This window comes from Mustelus asterias, chromosome 12 (genome assembly GCF_964213995.1).
Source record: "Mustelus asterias chromosome 12, sMusAst1.hap1.1, whole genome shotgun sequence".
In the NCBI taxonomy this organism is placed as follows: Eukaryota; Metazoa; Chordata; class Chondrichthyes; order Carcharhiniformes; family Triakidae; genus Mustelus; species Mustelus asterias.
The window spans coordinates 91768474-91789556 of record NC_135812.1 but is presented as its reverse complement, the minus strand read 5'-3'; the positions used below and the strand labels follow the sequence as shown (position 1 = coordinate 91789556).

Sequence of the window (21083 nt, the reverse complement as noted above, 5' to 3'; positions counted from 1 at the left end):
CACATCTTTGGACATTAAGGGACAATTTTTAACATGGCCAATCCACCTAAACTGCACATCTTTGGACTGTGGGAGGAAATCGGAGCACCCGGTGGAAACCCACACAGACACGGTGGGACCATGCACACAGACAGTCACCCAAGGCCGGAACGGAACCTGGGTCCCTGGCATTATGAAGCAGTAGTGCTAACCACTGTGCCGCCCAAAAATGATAAAGAAACAGTCTGATGATGATGACGACTTGACGCAAAAAAGAGAAAAATGAAACTTATTGTTGACTTCCTGCTAACTTGGAAGGTGTATCTTATTGGTCAAATTTAAAGCTCTGGAATGGAGATGAAAGCGCAGTTTGATTGTGCCTCAAGACATTTTCCCTGGAATGGGACAACTTTTGTGACACATTATATTTAGTAAATGCAAACACAAAATCTACAAACACACACACACACCACTTGCAAAACACCGGTGATAGATTACACCAGGTCACTGTAACCATCCCATTGATATTTGACTTTCGCAACTTTGCTATAACGGGTGGCTACAGTGGTTAGCACTGCTGTCTCACAGTGCCAGGGACCCCTGGTTGGTTTCTAGCCTTGGGTCTGTGTGGCAGTGGATAGCTAAACCAGTTGCTGTCAAATTTGCTCGAGTCTTATTGAGCAGAAATGAGAATCATAGAATCCTAAAGTGCAGAAGGAGGCCATTGAATCTGCACCAACTACAATTCCACCTCGGACCTATTCCCATAACCCTACACATTTACCCTAGCTAGTCTCCCTGACACTAAGGGGCAATTTAGCATGGCCAATCCACCTAACCCGCACATCTTTGGACTGTGGCAAGAAACTGGAGCACCCGGATGAAACCCACGCAGACACGGGGAGAATGTGCAAACTCCACAAAGACAGTGATCCAAGCCAGGAATCGAACCCAGGTTCCTGGTGCTGTGAGGCAGCAGTCTACACAGCACTGTGCCACCGTACCAGGAGCAATGATTGTCATTCCACCAGTTCACCAGATTCTCTTTTGCTTTTGTGTGTTCTGAGGTCATGAAAAGTGCTTTATATGAATGCAAATCTTTCTCCATTCTTTCTGTTCAAATAAAAACATTGACAATTGGGATTTTCTTTGCACAACTTTTATTTACGTCGAGGTCGGTGAAATAACAGCATATTGAATTCAGCAAGCTTATGTTGTATCCAATCTCTATTCTTTTCCTGACAGCATTCAGTGTAGCAAACATCTGCAAACAATTCATGGTTCTAATGACCCAAATAATCATTTTCTTGTATTCCAATCCAATACATTCAGAAATCCTATATTCACAAACTTGCTTGGCCCAACAAATGCTCCTGCAAACTGAGAATCTTTTGATAGTTGTGAAATTATGTCAAATACCTTGCAGAATGCAAAAATAATGTTTATTTGGAATATAAAACTCTAAGTATCTCATTCTGTAAAATTTAGCAGGTAAATATAAAGTTGCGACACAACTGGGAATAGAAATACATTAAGTTTCCTGTAAAACTCTCTCATTTTAATTTTTGTTTTTACGTTATATTTAAAGATGGCACATTGATACAGAATAGATTTTATTGAAAAAGGATAAAAGAGATTCTGCGTGCATTTAATACTGAGAACAGTCCCAGGCTAGGCATTTATTTACAAGTATTCATAATTTGTCTGCAGTTTTAAATATATGTTTAACCCATGCTTATAAATGTCAACATAATTTGCTTTTGTTTCCAAACTACGCTGGTGCATGGAATAAACTAGAAGAACAAATTAGATTAGGGATCCAATCATAGTCATAGAGGTTTTACAGCACGGAAACAGGCCCTTTAGCCCAACTTGTCCATGCTACCTAGTTTTTACCATTAAGCTAGTCCCAATTGCCTGCGTTTGGCCCATATCCCTCTATACCCAATTTGCCCATGTAACTGTCTAAATGCTTTTTAAAAGACAAAGTTGTACCTGCCTCTACTACTATCTCTGGCAGCTTGTTCCAGACACTCACCATCCTCTATGCGAAAGTATTGCCCCTCTGGATCCTTTTATATCTCTCCCTTCTCACCTTAAACCTAAGCTCACTACTTTTAGACTCCCCTACCTTTGGGAAAAGATGTTTTGGGGCGAATGGGATCAAAGGTTATGGGGAGAAAGCAGGATTAGGCTATTGGCCCAGTTGGCATTGCAAGTAGGCACCATGCCCGGACCCCAGTGGGAGCCTCATAGCAGAGGGGGGATTAATTTATTTGTGGCGGTGGGATGGAGGGATGGGAGGTGGGGAGCAGACGTGGGAGCTGGGAATGCTGGCACTGACAGCGTGGGTGGGGGTGACTGTATCGGTGGGGTTGAGGGGAAGAGGTCCAATGTTCGGGGTCATTCCAATATTGACAGTGTGGGTGTGGGGTTGGGGGAAGGTCGCTGGGGACAAATGCCGACTCTGATCACAGCGGGCAGGTGGCGGGGGGGAAGGGGTGGTGGCGTTGGTGGTGGTGATGGAGGGAAACCCCTTAGACTGCCGCTGTGGGTTGGACGGGCTGTTACTTTTCGATCTGATAGGGGCATCCGGCCGGAGCTCTACCACCTCGCCACGGAATTAGCACGGGTGAGGTTACAACAACGGAAATCTCCATTGACCTCAGGTGGGAATTTCCGGTCTCGCCCGAGCGAGGCTGTAAACTCCTGCCCACCATGCTTCTCTTTGGAACCACCTGGCCATTTTCTGGTAAGATTTTGCCGACTGTGTTTGATGCACTGCACAGAGATAATTTTCCTGATGTGCGTTCCCGATGTGAACAACCATTCACAGAAAGCACAAATTGGGGAATTGGGAATGTGCCCATCAGAATTTTCTGTGTTAAATTATACATAGTACTAAGTGTAAGATTCCACGGCTGCATATAAGCAGTTGAATTATTACTCGACCGAGTAAATGACAGAGTGATAGAATGTGCCTTCAGTGTTAGATTGCTTTATGCCTGACTATTGTAATATAACATGCTACCTCCAAATTGAAACTTGAATTTTTCAAGATTCTGTTTAAGTTGATTGTATTTCTCATTAAGCAGCATTTCAGGTGAATTTGTAAATGTCTCCCGCATTAATCCTTGGACAATTTCCCCATCAGAGTGCAGAAGCTGGCTTAGAGATTCACACTCAGCACAGTTTCCATATTCCCAATCTCCATCAACATGATTATGTGAAGCTGGATCAAAACAAATGTCAGGGAACATTATGAAGCATTTCTTACAAGGTTCCCTTGGAACTAATGTTCCAAACGGCTGAAGATTTTCAGCAATTTTGCAAGACCTGGTCATCTGGAAGTGCTGAAGTCTAGCCCGAGCATGTTCAATTCGCTTTGTTTGTTCAGTGGCTTTTGCTGAACTGTATATATTAAAAGCCATGGAGCATACACCAGTAGGAAAAGTGAAAGCTTTTTCATTGTATGTGTTGCCAACACATACTGCCCAGCCAATGTCTTTGTGCCATGTCTTACAACACAATATATTGATCATAACTTTTCTCTGCATCCATCCCATGCATGTCACTGAAGCACCAAAATAATCGGCAGCAACATCATTGAAATTGCAGCAACTAATGACCGTCGATACCAAAAAATTTCCACATTGCTTGCCCTTATCATTCGTAACATCCATTTTATCAGTCAGATCTAACAGGCACCTCAAGACGTCCTCGGCATTTCTTGTTCCCTTGATCTCAACAATCTACAAAACAAACAGGTACAATCAAAAGAAAGAAACAGCCTGAAACAAGAAAGAAGCAACACCTTTCAATCCAAAACATTTCAATAAATCACTCCAATAAATCACTTTTCATAGATATCAGTTGATGTGTAGGCAATCACAGAAGACAAATTCCACACTGCAAGTGAAATAAGAAAGCATGAAGGAGAGAAAGCGATTGGAAATGTAAAACAGGAATCATCCATCATTCTTTTGCTGATAAACAGAAACTCTGACACCGACTACTTTGCAAAAATTGCATCCAGCCACCATGATCCCCTTTCGGCAGCAAACACAATTCAGTCACTCGCCGGTATGTCGTTCTTCTCCATAACTAACACCACTCCCGTTTTTGAAACTTAAGGCATTCTCCCAACTTGCTCCTGACCATTCCACAGACAGTCCTTCAGTGACAAAAGTACCTCACTGTAAACAAATCTAACAACTTTCCTACTATTTTAGACCACCTTGTTTCCCTGGATGCCTGCTCTGTTACTCTATGCCCTGTCATTCCTTGCCATCTAACTTTCCCAGGGGATAGGAGGTTCCGAGGAATCTTGCCCATGACTTATGGGGGAATTGAAGCAAATACCTCTTTGTAATAAAAGCAAATTACTGCGGATGCTGGAATCTGAAACCAAAAGAGAAAACGCTGGAAAATCTCAGCAGGTCTGGCAGCATCTGTAAGGGAGTCTTACAGATGCTGCCAGACCTGTTGAGATTTTCCAGCGTTTTCTCTTCTGGTTTCAAATACCTCTTTGTGTTTGGTTTTGGGCCACTTTCCCATGAAGAAAATTCTGAGTGAAGACACTCTGTGTGCCTTATGGAATTCAATTTGTTTTTCATAAGACATCCCTTAATGTGGGTGAGAACATTCTGGCAATGAAAAATCTATCATTGAAGCTTTCCATTGCTTCCCTAAATGGTTTGCAGAAAATAAAGGAATATTTTCAGGGGGGAAAAGGGGCATGAGGGTTATTGTGGGACCTCCTTCGCATTGCTGGCAAGTTGCAGATGATCATTACTTACTTAGAAACGTCAAAAATAGGAGCAAGAGTAGGCCATTCAGCCCCTTGAGCCTGCTCCAACCATTCAATATGATCATGGCTGATCCTCTACCTCAACACCATACTCCAGCGCTCTTCCCATATCCTTGACACCTTTAGAGTCCAGAAATGTATCTATTTCCTGCGTAGGAATATGCAGTGATTGGGTCTCCACTGCCTTCAGTGGTACAGAATTCCACAGGTTCACCACCCTCTGAGTGAAGAAATTTCTCCTAATCTCAGTCCTAAATGGCCTACCCTGTATTCTGAGACTGTTCACAGGGCAAAGTCTGACCTGATGTATTCTTTGCATAGCAATAGCAAAGGATCTGAGGAGTGAGCAGTGACAAGATTAAGCAGCTCAGATTTAATTGACTAAACGGCCAATTTCTGTTCCCTAACCCACTGTACTTCTCAGGATGAACTGACTGAGCTTACCGCATCGAGTAGCACTGTGTATGGCGGACGTGTGGGGAGGTGGGTTTTGCAATCCTGAAAGACATCTGGATACTTCTCATGAAATTTCTGAAAACCTTGTGCCAAAATTTCTTCTGGTTTAATAATTGGAAGATTAATTTGACCATAAAATAATATTACATGCAACATCTGAAAAATAAAAAAAAAGATTAAATATAACTTTTCAGCCATGAAAAAGGATTTATTTATTTTTTTAAATTATAAAAATCAAACTGGTTGTGTTGGAGTGAAATAAAAGCAGACAGTCTGAGAAATCTTCTGCACCAATCACTCGCGAACGAGTCTGATTGTCCACCTAAGAAACTCCACCTTATTGGTCATGTGTGGGCCCTTGTGTGACTAATGAGCCCAATTCTAGATTGCACACCTGGCAGATGTTTCTGGGAGGTAGGCCCCTGAATGCTAGATTACTGGTTTTCCTTTCTCAGGTCCCTTTTCCGGGCCCCCTCTTGCTGCCAGATGTCCTCAAAGAGCTGTGTCCCTTCAATCAGGAGGTTCCTCCAAGCATAGAATAGAATAGAATCCCTACAGCGCAGAAGGAGACCATTCGGCCCACAGAGTCTTGACTGACTTTCCAATGGAGTACCTTACCCAGGCCCTATCCTGCAACCCCAGATATTTATCCCACTAATCCACCTAAGCTACACATCTTGGGACACTAAGGAGCAATTTAGCATGGCCAATCCACCTAACCTGCACATCTTTGGGCTGTGGGAGGAAACCGGAGCACCTGGAGGAAACCCACACAGACAGTCACCCAAGGCTGGAATTGAACACCCCCTCCCTGGCGCTTTGAGGTAGCAGTGCTAACCACTTTGCTATTGTGCCATCCACTCTCTTCTGAGCAAGGGTCTCCCAAGCGTTGATGTCTAGGTTGCATTTCTTGAGGTAAGCCTTCAGGGTGTCTTTGAAACACTTCCTTTGTCCTCCTCTTGTTTGGGAGCATTCCTTCAGCTGGACGAAGAAGGTTTGTTTTGGCAGTCGGGACTCTGACATCCTAAGCACATGGCTGGCCCAGTGGGTTGGTTTCGGATGATCATGGCCTCGAAGCTGGTGCTCATGGCTCCTTCAAGGACACAAATACTAGTCTGCCTGTCCTCCCAGCTGATGCGGAGAATCAATCTCAGATAGTGTTGATGGTACCTCTCCAGGGCTTTGAGGCGGTGTCGGTCTGTTCAAGTTTCTGAGCCATACAGAAGAGCTGGGAGGATGACTGCCTGTACATGAGGATCTTGGTGTCAGCACAAATTTCACAGTCACCAAAGACTCTCGTCCAAAGATGGCACCTGTGGATTGGATACGATGTTGGATCTCCACATCAATGTCAGCCTTAGATGAGAGGTGGTTCTCCAGGTAGGGGAAATGTTCCACATTTGGGACAGTTTCTCCCTTGATTTTGATGGAGGAAGAGACTGGAACCTGCCCTGGGGCAGGTTGGTAAAGGACTTGAATTATCTTGAGGTTGAGGCTGACAATTCTTTGGTATGCTTTCGTGAAGGTTCAAGCATAGTTTGGAGATTCTCTTCTGAGAGAACGGAGATAGCGATATCATCTGCATACTGAAGTTCCAAGAGCGATGGCAGCGTCATTTTCTTCTTGAACTTCAACTGGTAAAGTTTTCCGTCCATCCTGTCGACAATACCCATCCTACTGGGAAGCTTGTTCTTGACAAGATGAAGGATGGTAGCGATGAAGATGGAGAAAAGGGTGGGGGCAATGACACTTCCCTGCTCGACTCCAATCTTGATCACAATAGGTTTCTGTCTCATTTCCATCGGTGAGGGCTGTCGCTGACATCTTGTCATGAAGGTGTCGGAGGATGTTGTCAATTTATTTGAGCAGCCAGCCTTTGACAGGGTCTTCCAAAGCACTTCTCAATTAATTGATTCAAAAACCTTGGTCAGATCAATGAAGTTCATGTAGAGTAGTTGATGTTACTCCTGGCATTTCTCTTGAAGTTGTCGAGCAGTGAGAATCATGTCCACTGTTCTACAGTTTGATCAGAAGGCTTTCAGAAAGCACGAATAACATCAGGAGACACCAATCTCTTTTACAATCTAGCTACTGCCCTGTATGAACAATTCATTTACATTATATCTCTAGACCTGCACTGAGCTTATAATCTTATTCATTCACGAACAACACAATTTGATTTTCTTTGGTTACTCCCACTGGTCTCACAGAAACTCTCTCAGTCTCTCCTCCCTTTAACCCCACTGGTCTCACAGTACAGTTCTTTAAAAGTATGGTTCGGGCGCAGCAGTTGCGAGGGAGAGCTAGGAGGTCAGCACGTAGTCCTGGGCTTTGGAACGTACAAGTAAGCAACACTTGGTCAGGGACAACTCCTTGCACTGGAAGACCAACTCGTTTCAGGCAGACCAAAGAGCATCTTTCACCGAGTTGATGAACCTCCAACAGCAGCGGATATTGGTCTCAGAGTGCATCCCTGGGAGCACAGAGTCCTGTCTCACAGAACTGCTCAGGATGAACCTCGACAAATACCACTGCATCCCTCGCTAGACCTTCTTTGCAAAGGCGCATTCCACAAGGTGGTGTGCGACTGTTTCATCTCCCCCGCTTTGAGGGCAGCGTGCGGTGATGCAGAGACTCAGGGGAACAAGATGGCCCGCCTCTCCTCCACAGCATTCAGCAGCCATCCGAGGTCTCCCTCTGTAAACCGTGTGGCTGCCCTCTGGACTGCCATCCTCCTGTGCATGACTGACTGCGAGTGCAGTGGGAGCGTTTAAATGGAGTTCTCCCTGCTTAACAGCGCACAGCTGTGGCCACTTGGGTTGAGTCAGGAGTCTGGAGCCCCCCATAACCACATAATTTCACGTCTAGGCTCTTTCATCGCACTGTCAGAAGATTGCGATGTGGAGTGTGCCTCAATCCATTATTCTCGCTGTTATGGCACTTTTTTTTGGGCAGATTCTGCCCAATGTTTTTTTAGAAGTAAAACTGGAACATTCACCTTCAAATTTTCTTCAATGAACTCGTTAAAAACGTTACCTCTTTGATATAGGCTCTTCCTCTGTCTTTGGTAAGCCTTCCCTCTTGCACAGAATTTACAATGAACTGCAGAAACTTGCAGAAAAACTGATTTTCACTCTTGACAAAGTTCTGGACCTGTGCTGCGTTGGCTTGTACAAAGTTAACCATTCTTCCTCAAGCTCTAGAAGTAAATTTAAACAGATGATTTAGCAGGTAAAAATTGAATATTCTAATTTTGTAGGATTGGGTTATATTTTATTAAATTGGGTTATATTTTCCATCTTTTGTTTGCCTACCTTTAGTAAGGTAAAGAGTGAAGATACAGCAGATGGGACGATACAGTCGACTCTTGAAATACCATCTCAAACCATCAATTCTCCTTAAAACCTGCTAGTCTGCATCATGACCCAGTCAGAACCTGACCCATCACACGTATGAGGGGAGGTGGATCTTGCTTGGGCCTCATTTTAATTAATCAGAATTACCACCCTAAACCTGTGGTGGCGATGCCAGCATTGGACTGGGGTGGGCACAGTAGGAAGTCTCACAACATCAGGTTAAAGTCCAACAGGTTTATTTGGAATCATGAGCTTTTGGAACGCTGCTCCTTCATCAGGTGAGTGGAGGTTAGTTCATAAACACGGTCTGTGTCAATATGCACGATCTTCTTGGAGATCCTCTCCACTTTGAGCTGGTGGTTTGTGGTGTTGAGAAAAAGGTGGGGGTCTAAACCTGACCTCTGAAAACACTCTCTCTGTACATCTAGATAGAATATGAGCAGTACAACATTATCCCTGTGGCGCCTACTGTGTTTGTTGCTATTGGAAGCTTTGTAGCATTGATTTTTGCTGTTTACAGACCTAGAGTTTTCCTGAAGACTTCTCCTGCCAGTTCATAGAATCATAGAACCATAGAATCCTACAATGCAGAAGGAGGCCATTCGGCCCATCGAGTCTGCACCGACCACAATCCCACCCAGGCCCTATCCCCATAACCCCATGCATTCACCCTAGCTAGCACCCCCCGCACCCCCCCCCCCTTAAGGGGCACTTTAGAATGGCCAATCCACCTAACCCGCATATCTTTGGACTGTGGGAGGAAACCAGAGCACCCGGAGGAAACCCACGCAGACACGGGGAGAATGTGCAAACTCCACACAGTCACCCAAGCTGGGATTCGAACCCGGGTCCCTGGCGTTGTGAGTCAGCAGTGCTAACCACTGTGTCAGCGTGCCACCCCGCTCTGGTGAGAACTGGAGATAGCCTTTTTTTCAATTAGAGATATGAATTTCCCAATGAGAATTCCTCTCCTCCCCCGTGTTCTGAAGAAGGAAATGAAAGAGGGTGGATTGGAAAAAATTACAGTGATGAATTACAGAAGATGTTTGTTTTCAACAAATAGCTGGCCACTTCACCGAGTTTACTGCCTTGGGATCATCACCATTAATTTTACAGGCAACATCTCACCATTGTATAAAGTCACCGATACTCTTTTAAGATGGGTCTTCTGCATAGAACCTGTGAAGCAAAGGAACTGCCCAATCCCATAGATCAGTAAGCTTCCTCGAAGTATAAGGAGTAACTGATAAAATGAGTCACTTAAACCTTTCAGAACAATTCTCTTAATTTCATTACAAGGGAAGATTTTCACTTAAGAAACACTCAAATACCACGTAAAGTCAAGCACTTGATCATGTACATTAATGCACATTAACTAGGAAGCTGTTGTGATGTTTAATACACCGCATTAGTTTAAAAAAAAGATATAGGAGTAAGTAAAAGGGCTTTGGATTGATGTATCTCCAGGACTAGATGGTTTCTGCATCTCTGTATTAAACGAAAAAGACTACGAAATTTAGATAGCGTTGATTATAATCTTTCAAAGTTCCCTTGATTTGGCAATTGTTGAGTTAAATTGGAAAATTGGTAATACTACTCTATGGTTGAATAAAGCTGGGAGAGAGAAATCAGTAATTGGTTGAGAGATAAGAGAAGGACAGTAGGGTAAAGGGTGGATACTCGGATTGGCAAGAATGCATTTTTCAGGAATCTTACCTGGGGCCTTAGCGTTTCACAGTATTTACTAATGACTTTGTTGAAGAAATAGAGTGTTACTTGTTCAAGTTTACAGATGATACTAAATTTAGTCATGGAAAATGTGTAGGGATAGTGTGGGGTGGTGAGCCCGGGCAAGATACTCTGTCAGAGAGTCGGCGCAGACTCAATGGGCCGAATGGCCTCCTTCTGCACTGTAGGGATTCTATGGTGATTGAGGAGCGACTGTAAGTAATGTATTTGGGAGAAGGAAGTTATAAAGGGACAGAGAGATGAAGCGAACAGGTAAAGTGTGGCAGATGGAATTAAATGCGGACAAGTGTGAGTTCATCCACCCTTGACCTAAGAAAGATGAATAAAGCTTCTCTCTAAATAGTGACAAATTAGAATCTGTAGGGCAGCAAAGAAATGTGGAAGTCCAAATCCCAGCCACTCGTGTCCCTGTTGTCACATACCAACATTGACTCCCCAGGAGCAATTCTTTGGTTTTTAAATTTTCATTCATTTTTTATTATTCTTTCATGGCCTTCTCCTCCCTATCGCTGTAACCTCCTGGGGGTGCTATGACACTCCATGATCTCTGCACTCCTCCAATTCTAGCATCTTGACTTTCCTGATTGCATTGTTTCACTGACAGCAGATGCGCCTTTTGCTGCTTAGGTTTAGGCTCTGCCGTTATAAACTTCTCTCACTTTCTGCCTCCCTTTCCTCCATGATGAGCTCTTTAAATTTCCCTTTTTGAACAAGTTTTTGATTACCTGTCCCAATATCTCCCTATATGGTTCAGTGTCAAATTTTGATGAAGCACCTTGGGACATTTTACTATATTTAAGGCACTATATGAGTGCAAGTTGTTGTTCTTGTGTCCGAGCGTACAGATCATTAAACGCATGGAATAAAAAGTGCTGGAAATACTCAGCAGGTCTGGCAGCATCTGTGGAGAGAGAAGCAAAGTTTCAGGTCAAAGACCCTTTCTTCAGAAGTTTTGAATTTTCTAGGAGACTGCGAAATATTGGTATTCAAAGGAGTCAATGTAACCTTGTACACAAATCACGGGAAGTCTCATCACAATTGTATAAGAACTCAATGAGATCACACCTGGGGCAGTGTGTACTGTTTTGGTCTACTTACTTTACCTTGGAGAAAAGGCAGCAAAGATTCACTAGACTTGGCTTCTTGGGAAAAAGGGTGTCCCACATGGGGAAAATGTGTCCATTTGGCCAATGTTGCTTTGAACTTAGAAAAAGAAGCTTTAATTGACACATAGAGGGGGCTTAACAAGGCAGATTGTTCTAAGATGCTTCCTCTGAATAGAGAGCCTAGGACTAGGTGCTATCATAAGGCGATAAGGGGTCAGCTGGTCGTGAATGTAGCCCAATCTATCATGCAAACCAGCCTCCCATCCATTGACTCTGTCTACACTTCCCGCTGCCCCGGCAAAGCAGCCAACATAGTTAAGGACCCCACGCACCCCGGACATTCTCTCTTCCACCTTCTTCCATCGGGAAAAAGATACAAAAGTCTGAGGTCATTTACCAACCGACTCAAGAACAGCTTCTTCCCTGCTGCTGTCAGAGTTTTGAATGGACTTACCTTGCATTAAGTTGATCTTTCTCTACACCCCAGCTATGACTGTAACACTACATTCTGTACTCTCTCGTTTTCTTCTCAAGAAAGGTATGCTTTGTCTGTATAGCGTGCAAGAAACAATACTTTTCACTGTATACATGTGGTAATAATAAATCAAATCAAATCAAGACTGAAAAGAGAGGAATTTCTTCATTCAGAGGACCATGAATCTTTGGAATTCTCTACCACAGAGGTGCTGATTTGTTGGGCAGATTCAAGACTGATAGAGATAGATTTGTGGATACTAAAGGAATCAAAGGGACATGGGGAACGTTGTGGGAAAGTGTAGCTGAGAAGGAAAAACGGCCATGATATCACTGAATGGCAGAGCAGGGCCAAAGGACTGAATATCCTATGCTTTCTCTTGTTTCTTATCTCCTAACACCCTTAAGGAGTATGGGAATCAGAATTGACCATGTAGGACAAATCGTGCCTTTCTGTCACGTAATTTGTAAGTAGATGCACTTCTTGATTTCCTTTCCAAATGGCCTAACTCTAATCTTTCACACAAATATTGGTGTATATCTACAAACAGGCTGTAGTGCTGGAAGAATTTATGTTTTTGAGACTGGCATTGATGGATTTATATTGTGCAAGCGGATTAAGGGATCTGGAACCAAAGTGGGTAAATGAGGACATTGGCCAGAATTTTACCATCCCACCCGCCACAGGATTCGCAACAGGCAAGGAGCGGACCATGGAAAGGTCCGTTAATCTCAGGCAGGATTTCCCAGTTTCGGGGCAAGTAAGACTGGAAAACCCTCCCCACCATGCTTTTATCAAGTGATAAGCAGCATCGAGGGACTGATTGGCCTACATCATTCATATGATGTTTTTATTGTGGGGATGTCCATTATGAAGGGTTACTCCTGCAGTTGTGGATTTGGAGAAGGGAGTTCACATGGAGGGAAGCCCTCAAATTAACATGGAGAAGAGGCACTAGGCTGATCTGTAGACTGGAAAGTCACATTATGTGGATACAGAACCTGAGCCAAATTTATTATCATTGACTTAACACGTCAGTGAGATGAGCAGATAGAGATTGATATTAATGCATTCAGTCAGCACCGTGGGTGGACCTACATCACATGGACTGCAACAGTTCAAGAAGATGGTTCATCGCCACCTTCTCACCAGCAATTAGGAATGGACAACAAATGCTGGCCTAGCCAGTGACACCCACATCCTGTGAAATATTTTTTAAAGAAAACTTGTAATAAGTTTAGTCTCGTCTGAGGAGAGACTGATGAGCAGGTTCTATGCCAGATTGTATTGGAGGGTCTGTCCTGCTGGACTTGGTGTTCTCTTTCCTCAGAGTGTAATGTTAGCAGGACTTCTACAGCGTCCCAGGAGCAGCCCTCATCCTACCTGTGCTGAGTTTAGTTGGGGAAATCAGATAATTATCTGATCATTTCAGGGGAATTTCACAGTAACTTCATTGCAGTGTTAATGTAAGCCTTACTTGTGACTAATAAATAAATTTCAACTTAACTTATCTGATGCAAATGATAAAGGGAAAAGAGAGTTTATTGTTGACTTCCTTCTAAGTGGAATTACTTAAATGGCAAATGTAATTTGTCAAAGTAGAGTTCTGGTATAGAGCAGAAAACTCAATTTTTTAATCCAACTAAATAAAAGTAAGATGTTAGAAAGCATTTTCTCATCTAAGTGAGAAATGACCAGGGAGCGATGTTCTACTTTCTCAAGAGGTGAAGATGCCGGCATTGGACTGGAGTGGGCACAGTAAGAAGTCTCACAACACCAGGTTAAAGTCCAACAAGTTCATTTGGAATCACGAGCTTTCAGAGCACTGCTCCTTCAGTCACCTGATGAAGGGGCAGCGCTCCGAAAGCTCGTGATTCCAAATAAACCTGTTGGACTTTAACCTGGTGTTGTGAGACTTCTTACTGCATCTACTTTTTCAATGAATTTAATAGCATATATAGTATTAAATTTGCAGAAAATTATTTTATGCTATTTAACTTAAAATTGAAATATTAATTGCTGCATTGGTGTTTTGGGCTGCCTAACTTGCACATTTAAATAAATATGATCCAAAATTTCCAGCCCAAAACCAAAAAATTGATACATAATTCATTGGCTCAATTCAAAGCACTGGCCAATAATCTAACTCAGGATGTAGAGCAATCTTCCTGTAATATCTTCCATCAGGTATCTGGAGATTACGGGCTTCACCCAATGGCAAAGTAGAATCAAAACTCGAATATACAATGATTTCTGCATCTCAAAATTCAGATAAAATTCAACATTATCCAGCTGTACCAACGGGTCATTTTACAGAATGCTGACTTAATTCACTCGCTGCTCGAGGTGAATCCGAGACCAGGAAATGCTAACCTGCAGATTTTTTTTTACTAAAAGGAAACACCCAATTCTATTGCGCTCTGAATACAAATCCAATTAATACTCAGCGCCACCCGAAAGACATAAAAATCCCATCCCCATCGCTTTACATCGATAAAGTGGGATAAAGTTCAACACCAAATATCTTTTTTGTAACAGCATTTGTACCGAGTTAGGAGCGAGAAACCGACCTTCGAAATTGACAAAAAGGAAATTTATTTCTGATTCTCTTTTTACTCCAAGTGGTTAAAGCAGTTCTGGAATAGAGGGGAAACCTCAAATGTAAAATCATAGCGATTACACATGGACATGAAGGTGCTTTTTTTAAAAAAAACCTTAATATTAGAGATTGTTTTGACACATTAAGCGTGGTGCATGAACATGGAAAATTCATAGCAAATCAGGTTGCAACGAAATTATAACTGACTGACTGACATTACAAAATTTCGGTCAACTCGGGATAGACAGTTCTGAAGAAGACGCTTATTGCTCCCTCCACAGAAGCTGCCAGGCCTGCTGAATTCTTCCGCCCAGCATTTTCTGTTTTTATTTCGGATTTCCAGCGTTGTTAGCAACGACTCTTGAGACTGAGTTCACTGTCAGATTGCAGTGAAACTGAGCATTTTTAACTGGAGGAGTACCCCTTACCTGATCCTGGGGATAATGTCAGCAAAAGACTGAAATAGCGCTGGGTTTCGGCGGGCGAATCCAGTTCTTTGTTGAATTCCCCCACCCGAAACAAATAAGAAAGTGAAACTTATTGTCGACTTCCTTCTTGCTCGAATGGTGAATTTGATTGGTCAGAGCAGAGTTCGGCGGGATAGATAGATTTTATAACCAGGCAGACTAAAGTAAAATCTTAGAAACTGTTTTCCTCAACAGTGAAGCTCTAATTCGACACATGGATTATGGTAGATGTAAACACCTTTTCACACACGGGCGCGAAATCGCGTTAAAGTTGGGCGTCACCCGATTCCTGGCAGAGCGCGGCTTCACCAACACCCGATTCCGCGCCCGGATCGGGCGGCCCGCCGATTTAAATGCATTTAAATCGACTTAATGAAGCGGGCGCCGGGGGGGATCTGTTGCTGTGCTCGAACTCCGATGTCCGTGTGGCAGCACGGACCTCGGGTCCTGCAGTGCAGCTCACTTCAGGCTGAAGGTGTGCACACAGTGCAGATAGCGCTGCTGCAGCCTTCCAATGTCACCAGGGGCTGTGACTGTGTGCAGCATGTGGCTGGGGGGTCTGTAACTGGATTGTTGATGCTCAAATGTTCAGAGTCCTGTGGTGAACTTGGCAGAATTGTCCCCGTGGTGGGACTTGGTTGGAAATAAGATTCAAGGAGATTACTACATCTGGGAAACCAACCATAGTGAAAAGAAGTTAGTATTGGCAACTCTTCTCTCACATTCCATGGCAGTTGTGCCCCTACTTATGAATGTGATGTGCATGGGCAATGTTGGGTGCAGCTACTCTGCCTCTGGAGCAGCCTTGGATCCTTTCTTTCGTCCTGTTTTCATCTGAACATTGCACAGAATTAGAGGAATTCCCTTTGGAAGATAATGTCAAAGTTATAATCGCAGGAACTAAAAACCTGACAGTCAAAAATCTGGGATAATATTTCAAAATGTATATCCCCCCCCATCCATGTTCTGGAATATTATCCCAGATTTTTGACTGTCAGGTTTTTAGTTCCTGCGATTATAACTTTGACGTTATCTTCCAAAGGGGATTCCTCTAATTCTGTGCAATGCTCAGATGAAAACAAGATGGCCGAGGATCCAAGGCTGCTCTAGAGACAGATTAGCTGCACCAAACGTTGCCCATGCAAGTCACATTCATAAGTAGGGGCACATCTGCCATGGAATGTGAGAGAAGAGTTGCTAATACAAACTTCTTTTCACTATGGTTGATTTCCCAGATTTAGTAATCTCCTTGAATCTTATTTCCAACTAAGTTCCACCACGGGGACAATTCTTCCAAGTTCACCACATGACTCTGAACATTTGAGCACCTGGCTCATGGCTACAGGGACATCAACAATCCAGTTACAGATCACAAATGTATTATACAGATCACTAATTGCTCACTAGGACACTGTAGTTTAATTACCTTTCCCATAGATAATTAGGCAGCACAAAGAGGATGCTACATTTTATTTGCAGTCTGCAAGATTCTCCCAAGTCCATCCGTTCCCCCCCTCTCTGCTCTCTCTGCTGTTTTGTATTTCGCGCCCGGGCACGCTGGTTCGGATTTTTTTTTAACTGCACATGCGCAGTTCACAACTCAGATTGGTCCGGCAGCGCTAAGCACCGCCGACAGCGCGCATCGGACCGGAGCCAGCAAAACGCGTATGGGCGCGCTGCAAAGAGGATTCTGGGCTCGGATCCGTATTACGCCCGGATCCCGCCCTTCGGCTCCGATTGGTAAAATCAGGCCCAGAGAGTTCACAGCGAAACACAAGTGTCAGATTTCACAAAGTCATTGGGTGGAATTTTACCGGCACGTCATTTTGAGGTTCATACGATCCCACCCTAGGCCAACAGAGAATGCCATTCACTGAGCCTCGCCCCCCCCCAGAATCGGGACAGGCATGCCAGTAACATTCCGGCCATTGTAGCAGAGTTTACGTTAAAGTTTATTTATTAGTGTCACAGGTAGGCTCACATTAACACTGCAATGCAGTTACTGTGAAAAGCCTGGAGTCGCCACACTCCGGCACCTGTTCAGGTACACTGAGGGAGAATTTAGCATAGCCAATGCACCTAACCAGCAATTCTTAAAAATGTTTATAATTATGAAAAATTGGGGAGAATTGAATCTGAATAGCTCTTGCGTTGGACAAGGGGTGACATGTACAAATTAAGGACATTGAAATAGACGAGAAAATGCAGGAGCAAATGTTTTAACTAAAAGGGTGGTAAGTAAGGAACAGATTACAGACACAAGCAGTGGAACATGAAACTTTAATGGGTTTCGAGAAGGAACCAGACAGGATCTTGTTAACAAATGGAATTCACAGTTATGAGCAATTCATCAAATAATTAGTGTGGATGGGAGGGCTAGATGGGCCAAAGGGAATGCTGTGGATTGATGTGCTGGATGGCTGAAGGGAACACTATGGATAGGAGGGCTAAATGGGCTGAAAGGACAGCATGGTGGCACAGTGGTTAGCACTGTTGCCTTACAGCGCCAGAGACCCAGGTTCAGTTCTGGCCTCGAGTGACTGACTGTGTGGAGTTCTTCATGTGTCTGCGTGGGTTTCCTCTGGATGCTCCGGTTTCCTCCAACAGTCCAAAGATGTGTGGGTTAGGTGGATTGGCTATGTGTGGGATTACGGGGATAAAGCAGAGGGTTGGACCTGGGGGATGCTCTTTCAGTGAGTCGATGCAGACTTAATGGGCCAAATGGCCTTTTTCTGCTCTGTAGGGATTCTATGATCTTTCAGACTGTGAGAGGAAAATGGAACATGCGTAAGAAAGGAGGGAAGCACGGTGGCACAGTGGTCAGCACTGCTGCTTCACAGCACCCGGGACCCGGGTTCGATTCCCGGCTTGGGTGACTGCCTGTGCGGAGTCTGCACGTTCTCCACATGTCTGCGTGGGTTTCCTCCGGGTGCTCCGGTTTCCTCCCACAGTCCAAAGATGTGTGGGTTAGGTTGATTGGCCATGCTAAATTGCTCCTTAGTATTAGAGGGATGTCAGGGAGATTAGTAGTGTAAATATGTGGGAACCTTACACAATCCATGTTGTGCTATATTACAAATAGTTTTGTGTTCTGGACCTGATTGCACAGGGAAAAGGGATATGGACAATTTTAAGTGTGAAAGACTATTCCCTGTCTTTTATTTCCAGGAAGGTGTTGCTTGCCAGATTCTTGCCGTGGCAGAGATCTTTTATTTCATAGAATCCCTTTAATGCAGAAGGAGGCCATTGAGACCATCGAGCCTGAACTGACAACAATCCCACCCAAGCTCCATCCCTGCAATCCCATGCATTCATCCCGCCAATCTCCATGACACCAAGGGGCAATTTAGTATGGCCAATCAACCTAATCTGCATGTCTTTGGATTGTGGGAGGAAACCGGAGCACCCGGAGGAAACCCACGCAGACACGGGGAGGATGTACAAACTCCACACAGACAGTGACTCGAGGCTGGAATTGAACCTGTTCCTTGGAGCTGTGAGGCAGCAGTGCCAGCCACTGTGCCACCCATTTGACTGCTCCCTTTCAGTTCAGTTCACCAATTCTCATTTTAATCTTCCACGCCCCATGTAGAGGTTTCACTCTGTGTATAAACCCAATATAGCTGAGCAGAATGAGCAGCCATCAACTTAATGGTGGAGCAGTTTCGATGGACTGAATGCCCTACTCCTCTTACTTTACATCTTCTAACATTCATCAGTGAAAACTAGCATAGACTAGAGAGGACAAAAGGCACGTTTCAGTCATGTAAACTAGGGGAATTTCACAGTAACTTCATTGCAGGGTTAATGCAAGCCTACTTGTGACACTAATAAATCAACTTAAAACTTAAATTCCATGTAATTATGTTCCTTCCAGATGTCCCACTTAAATGGTCTAATTCTAATTGTTCACATAATTATTGGTATATATCTGCAATACTCTCCCTCAGCAGGCTATGATGCTGGGAGAATTGGTGTTTTCAAGGCTGATATTGATGGATTTATGGAGGGTAAGGGAATAAAGTGATACAAAAGCAATGTAGAGATATAAAGATATCATACTCTCATTGAATAATGGAGGAAGATCAAGGGACTGATTTGTTTTAAATTCTTTCATACAATGTGAGCATTGGTGGTTAGGCTAGCATCTATTGTCCATCTCTAATTGCCCTTGAGAAGGCGGAGACAGAACCATCTACTTGAACTGCCGCAGTTCATAAGGTATAGGTACACCCACCGTGCTGTTAGAGAAGGAGTTCCAGGATTTTGACCCAGCGACAATGAAGGATGGTGAGTGGCTTGGAGGGCAACTATGTTGTTTCCATGTATCTGCTGCCCTTGTCCTTCTAGGTGGTAGAAGTCACAGGTTTGGAAGATGTTTCGAAGGAACCTTGTTGAGTTTCTCCAGTGTAACTTGAAGATGGTACACACTGCTACTGTACATGGGTAGTGGAGACAGTGGCCTATGTCATTCATATGATGCTTTGGTTACTTGAAAATCCATCGATGGGGTTACAATTGCAGTTCTGGATTTGGTGAAGGGGCAGAAGATCATGTCGTGAGAAGCACTAGAGGTAACGTAGGAAAAAGAACTAGGCCATTCCACTGCGTGAAAGGCCTAAATATGGAAATGGAACCTTTTTTTAAATTCATTCATCGGACATAGATGTTGCTGGCTGGCCAGCATTTATTACCCATTCCTAGATGCCCGAGGGCAATTGAGAGTCAACCACATTGCTGTGGCTCTGGAGTCACATGTAGGCCAGACCAAGTAAGGACGGCAGACTTCTTTCCCTAAAGGACATTAGAGAACTAGATGGGTTTTTCCGACAATCGACAATGGTTTCATGGTCATCAGTACATTCTTAATTCCAGATATTTTTTATTGAATTTAAATTCCACCATCTGCCGTAGCGGGATTTGAACCCCGAGCCAACTTATTACAATTGGCTTCACATCTCAGTTAAAATACCAGAAAGAGATTGGTTTCAGAGCACACAGTCAGTTTGTAATAAGTTTAGTCTTGACTGGGATGAGAGTAATGAGCAGATTCTGTGTCGGATTGCACTAAACGGGAGAGTCTGTCCAGCTGGAGATAGGGTTCTCCGGCCTCAAAATGTAATAACATAAGCAGAACTTAGAGTGTCCCAATATCAGCCCTCACCCTCATCGAACGGAAGTGTTTAGTTTGGGCATATGAATCAGACATCTGACACAATTCAAAAGAGGAAACAAGACTTAAAGTTGATTACCAAAGCAAAATGCTCCAGTTGCTGGAAACCTAAAGTAAAAACAGAAAATGCTGGAAATATTTAACAAGTCAGCATTATCTAGGGAGAGAAACAGTGTTCATTTTTCAAGACTTCATCAGAACTTTACTCAAATAACGTTGGGTGGCGTGGTGGCACAGTGGTTAATACTGCTGCCTCTCAGCACCGGGGACCTGGGTTTGAATTCCAGCCTTGGGTCACTGTCTGTGTGGAGTTTTCACGTTCTCCCTGTGTCTGCGTGGGTTTCCTCCGGGTGCTCCAGTTTCTTCCCATAGTCCAAAGATGTGCGGGTTAGATTGATTGGACATGCTAATGTTATTCAGCTTTTAACTTAAACACCTTCCAAGCATTCCAGTTTAATGAGACAAACAAGAACAGTAGTCAACTCCTTAATTCATTCAACAATTTATTTCTTTATTTAACACTCAGGTACCAACTCAAACAGTTGCAACTCATCAACTCTTTTATTGAACTTTAACTCTTAACTGCACCTTCACTTTAACTGCACTTTAATTATTTAACTGAAAGTGTATACTACTGAGTTTAGAAAAACCTTGGCCAAGAAATATTCCCGGTATAGAATCTATCTTCTCTCTGAAGAATCCTTCGGGGCATATGTCTTACGATGGTTAATCTCTATAGAGTTATCGTTGGCAAACAAAGGACTGCAGTGTCTTTTATCCACAAATTCTCCACTTGGAGATTCTTTCAGAAGATTCTTTCTCATACGGCCAAATTTGTAACCAAAAACAGATCACATGGCTTGAACATTCAATGAAATTACTTGTAAAGGTCACCATTATGCTTACTTCACAT

At 43.5% G+C, this 21083-nt stretch overlaps 1 protein-coding gene across 1 annotated transcript; it reads right to left on the bottom strand.

The window, feature by feature from the left end:
- Nucleotides 1-1134: 1134 nt before the first annotated feature.
- LOC144501696 (uncharacterized) lies at nt 1135-15417 on the bottom strand. The gene is made up of 4 exons (XM_078225634.1): nt 14959-15417; nt 8282-8444; nt 5234-5401; nt 1135-3731 (listed from the first exon to the last, which is right to left on the bottom strand). The coding sequence occupies exons 2-4, from the start codon at nt 8429-8431 to the stop codon at nt 2979-2981; spliced, it is 1071 nt and encodes a 356-aa protein (XP_078081760.1). The 5' UTR covers nt 8432-8444; nt 14959-15417; the 3' UTR covers nt 1135-2978.
- Nucleotides 15418-21083: the final 5666 nt, after the last annotated feature.